The 5,000-nt window shown below is 44.3% G+C and overlaps 1 protein-coding gene across 8 annotated transcripts in view; it reads right to left on the bottom strand.

The window, feature by feature from the left end:
* The window catches only part of PRMT5 (protein arginine methyltransferase 5), a 93,018-nt gene that overhangs the window by 2,840 nt on the left and 85,178 nt on the right, over window positions 1-5,000 (bottom strand). For all 8 annotated transcript variants that reach the window (XM_068128938.2, XM_078784481.1, XM_068128939.2 and 5 more), the window contains one exon: window positions 2,401-2,465. In XM_068128938.2, the coding sequence (XP_067985039.1) occupies window positions 2,401-2,465 (65 nt within the window). The remainder of the gene's footprint in view (window positions 1-2,400; window positions 2,466-5,000) is intronic.

The raw sequence follows: 5,000 nt of genomic DNA, 5'->3' as shown, positions 1-5,000 counted from the left end.
AAACCCATCCCTCTCTGTACCCACCGTAGCCAGTCGTACCCAGCTGCTCCTGGACTTTGTGTCCTTTCCTCCTGACAAGGTGGAAAAGTTTCTGTCAACCCTCGACTCTGATTCTGCAACTGGACCTGACGGCATCAGCCCACGGGTCCTAAAATCCTGTTCTTCCGCTCTTTCACTCCCTCTCTCTGTTATCTTCACCCTCTATTTTGCTCAAGGTCATCTGCCACCTGCTTGGAAATCAGCCAACATCACCGCTTTCCACAAAAAGGTGCAAAAACAGATCCCAGCAACTACAGACCAATCAGCCTTCTCCCAATTATCAGCAAAGTCATGTAATCCATCATTGCTTCGGATATGAAATCTTTCCTCTTCTCCAATGGCTTGATCTCTGATCATCAATTTGGTTTCAGATCAGGTCACTCTACTCTGGACATGCTGCTTCTGCTGTCTCAACAATGGATGGAGGTCCTCAATGCCAAACAGGAAATTAGAGCTGTCTCCCTCGACATATCACGTGCCTTCGATACGGTCTGGCTCCCCGCTCTGCTCACCAAACTCTCCTCCTTTGGTATCCATGGAAATCTCCACGCATGGCTGGCGGACTTCCTCTCTAGTCGTCGTCAACGTGTGGCCCTGAATGGGTTTCTCTCATCTCCTCTTCCTGTGCAGGCTGGAGTTCCCCAAGGCAGTGTTCTGGGCCCTGTGCTTTTTCTGGTCTTCATCAATGATCTCTCCGACTTTCTTGAAAATCCTCTCTATCTCTTTGCTGATGACTCCACTCTCTGCCGCTCCATTCCTCATCCCTCAGATCGGCAGTCTGCAGCCTCCTCACTCTCTGCAGAACTGGACAAAATCACAGACTGGGCAAACAAGTGGAACATGTCTTTCAATCCTGACAAATCTCACACTCTTACGATATCTCTCCGAAAAGACCAACTGGACAACCCTCCCATCCACTTTCTGAATAATCCTCTCCAAGAAGTTCGGTCACTCAAGCTTTTGGGTCTCACTATCTGCCATGATCTTTCCTGGGAAAACCACATTTCCAATCTGGCACACCTGAGCTCCTCAATACATACAAAGCTTTTATTTGCAGCTTGATGGAGTACTGCTCTCCCCTCTGGGCTGGTGCTCCTGCCTCACACCTAGCTCGTCTTCACGCTGTTGAAACCAAAGCGTTCAGAATCCTTGGAATCTCCCGTGATGAAGCTACCTCCGAGGGCCTTTCACTTACTCACCGCAGGCAGGTTTGTGGTCTTTCTGTCTTCTACAGACTCCTCCCCGGCCTTGCTCCTCCAGCTCTCTCTGGGCTCTGTCCCCCAAATATTCCTACAGGTTGCACAAGATCTGCCTGCAACCCTCTTATGGTTAAACTGCCAAAATCAAGACTCTCTGCTCACCTTCACTCCTCTTTTCTCCCGCCTCTGGAACAAACTCCCTCACTCTCTTCAATCCCACTCCTCCCTCCAGGTCTTTAAAACAGCTGTTCACCACCATGTCTTATCTTCCCCCATCCAAAACCTTGATCTTTTCTACCCCCGCTAATTTCACCCCAAATCCACTTTTTGAAATACCAACTTCTTTCCTGTAAGTCCTTGGTGTCCTTGTGTTTATACTTCTCCCACCCCCCCCACCCCCCTTTCCCATGCCGCCTCCCCCCCCAAGCCCTCTCCCTCCCACACATTCTCGATGTCCTTGCTCTCAAATGTTGTGTTTATGTGCTTCCCCTTCTCTCCCCATCTTGTCTACCGCTCCCCTTTTTATATACTTTGTTTGCTCGTTTGTTTGATTTGTTTGTTTGATAAATGTGAGCTCTTTCACGAGCCTCGACTCTGTACACAAAAAAACAAAAAAAACAAAAACAAGTCCCCACCCTTTACAGCAGTCTTCTTGTCCCCATGTTTTCTGGCACAGTGATGTGTTTTGAATTATAAGCAGTAGGCATGTTTTTTCTACTTGCCACTTTTGCTCATGCACATAACCAGGGTTTTTAAAATTATATATTTCTGGGAGCAATTGAAGGAGCTGTCAGATGCCTATACACCACACAAATAAAGGTGTGCGTCAGAAGAACATGTTGCATGCTTGGAACAAGATCGCCCATAGGGCGGGTAATCTACTAGTATGTGGAAGGAACAGAACAGTGGCATTAATGTCTCTTTTTGGCTCATGAAGGAGTATATACAACTATCATCTGAAGGACAACGATTTGAAAATGAGTTACAAGGACATTCAAAGACAACGGACAAATCAACAAAGGAAGAAAGGACTTGAACCTGCTCCTAAGCACCTCGACATGTGTGTTCAAATGGGACCACCAAACAGGCCAATAGTTAAAAAGACTCCAAAGAGTTTAATACAAACAATGTGCTCTATCCTTGGTTCTCAAGCCTTACTCACCTTTATAGGGAAGAGGATGGGGAACCAGGAGAACATACCAGGTGAATGTCTCGTAGGATGAATGCCTGAAACAATCATAGGTTGGGTCTCAGCATTACAATAACATTGGACCTTCAAAACACTGCTACAAATGCTTCAAACCAATTCAAACACTGACTAACCTTTTTAAATCAAACCATGTACAATCATACAAAAAGCAGAGCACCCCATCCCCACCTTGTACTTTCTTTATTTATATATTTACAATGCAGAAAACCAAACAGCCCTCACTTAAGTTGGACCAGTTCATAACACCCGATTATTCAAACCAAATTCTTACAACCCCACAACTCCCAAGTTCTTGTCTTGACAAAATGGTCCAAGGCTTCACTGTAAGAAATAATCAGAAGGCAAACGAATGGAAGAGACATCACGTTGAAAGTTGCCAAGGAGCACAAGAGCACATTATTAGGAAATGGAAATAATATGGAACTACCCAAACTCTTTTACTGGAGTTGGCTGTCCGACCAAACTGAGCAACAGTGCAAGAAGGACCTTGGTCCGGGAGGTGACCAAGAACCCAATGACCATTCTGACAGAACTACAGAGTTCCTTGGCTGAGATGGGAGAACCAGTCGGAAGAACAGTCTCTGCAGCACTTCACAAATCAAGGCTTTATGGGAGAGTGGCCAGACAGAAGCCACTCCTGAGAAAAAGGCACATGATAGCATGCCTGGAGTTTGCAAAAAGGCATGTGAAAGACTTTGTTTTGTGGTTTGATGAGATGGAAATTGAACTCTTTGGCCTGAAAGCAAAGCGCTATGTCTGGCGGAAACCAAGCACAGTTCATCACCCATCTAACACCATATCTACTGTGAAGCATGTTGGTGACAGCATCATGCTATGAGGATGCCTTTTAGCGGCAGGGACTGGGAGACTTGCAAAGATAGAGGGAACAACGAATGGAGCTAAATACAGATAAATACTTAAGGAGGACATACTTCAGAGTGCAAAAGACCTTCGACTGCGGTGAAGATTTATATTCCAACAGGAAAAAACGATCCTAAGCATACAGCCAAAGCAACACTGGAATAGCTTCAGAACAAGAATGTGAAAGTCCTTGAGTAGTCCACCCAAAGCCCAGACTTGAATCCCATTGGGAATCTTTGGAAAGACTTAAAGATTGCTGTTCACCGACATTCCCCAAAAAAAACTTGACAGTTTGAGCAAATCTAGAATGAAGAATGGGAGAAACTCCCCAAAACCAGATGTGCAAAGCTGATACAGACACCCAAGAAGCCTCGAAGCAGATATCGCTGCCACAGGTGCTTCTACAAAGTACTGACTCAGGGGGTTGAATACTATTGTAAATTAGACATTTCAGTTTTTCATTTTTAATGATTTTGTAAAAAGTTACAAAAAAATAAAATAAAAAAATAAATAAAAGATAAACTCCACTTTGACATTGTGGGGTATTATGTGTAGATCAGTGACCAAAAAAAAACAAACTCCATTTTAAATTCAGGCTGTAACACAACAAAATGTGAAAAATGTGTGAATACAAAAATGTAGGGTGTGAATACTTTCTGAAGGCACTGTATATATGTATGTATGTATATATATTTTATTATTATTAGCGCAACTGGACTTTAGTCCGGTGAGCTTATGCGATCGAGCAGTGTCCAAAGGTAAGTGAGTGAGTGAGTGTCTCTGAGTCTGTAAACAATTCAGTCATTTATCGCTTCAACTACACACACGTTTTTGATGAAACTTGACGAGAAGCTTCATACCTGATGCTGAATGACGGGTATTGACTGAATCAAAGTCTGCGCTCATTAAGGGGAACGATGGGGTGTTTTGTCCCCCCCCCCCCCCCCCCACCCCCCCCCCCCCCCCCCCCCGCCCACCACTCCACCCCACTCAATAGGTATTTACTCTCTTCTCTGAAAGTACACACGATTTTGATCACAACCTTCATCACCCATGATGTACCAAAGTTTGTTCATGGCATTAAAAATATCAGGGACTGAGGGGGTCTGTGGGGTGTTTGAATGACTGTTGCTGTTGATCCAGTTGAGCTTCAGGGCCCACATTCCTATTTTTATACACATATAAGTGTGTGTGTATTAAGTGTGTGTGTATATATATATATATATATATATATATATATATATATATATATATATATATATATTGTTGCGAATATGGAATTTGGCCTCCATATCCGCTTGTAAATATTCCCCTATTTCCCCAATACTCCCCAACTATCCCCAATCCCCCATTCCCTAGTCCCATTGTCTGTAAACAACAATCAGTAGAGCCGACCTTCCCCTTTTTCCCCCATTAAATGTCGTGCCCAGGTCCACCGCATCACACGTAGACAACTTTCGGACATCTTGCTAGTTATTCTTAGTCTATGTCAGTTAAGGACTCGTTTCCATTAATTATGACTCTTCGTTGCACCAGAATGTGATTATATGGCACCAGTAGTGAGTTTAGGACCTTTCCCATACCTCCTTCCATCTTCTTCCCCAAACAACAACTACAACTACAACTACAACAACAATTACAACAACAACGACGCTGCGCGGGGGGAGTGTGCGTCATCACACCGGCTCGGT

Source organism: Myxine glutinosa, chromosome 9, assembly GCF_964187855.1.
Source record: "Myxine glutinosa chromosome 9, kmMyxGlut1.1, whole genome shotgun sequence".
NCBI lineage: Eukaryota > Metazoa > Chordata > Myxini > Myxiniformes > Myxinidae > Myxine > Myxine glutinosa.
This window is presented reverse-complemented; position numbering and strand designations above follow the sequence as displayed.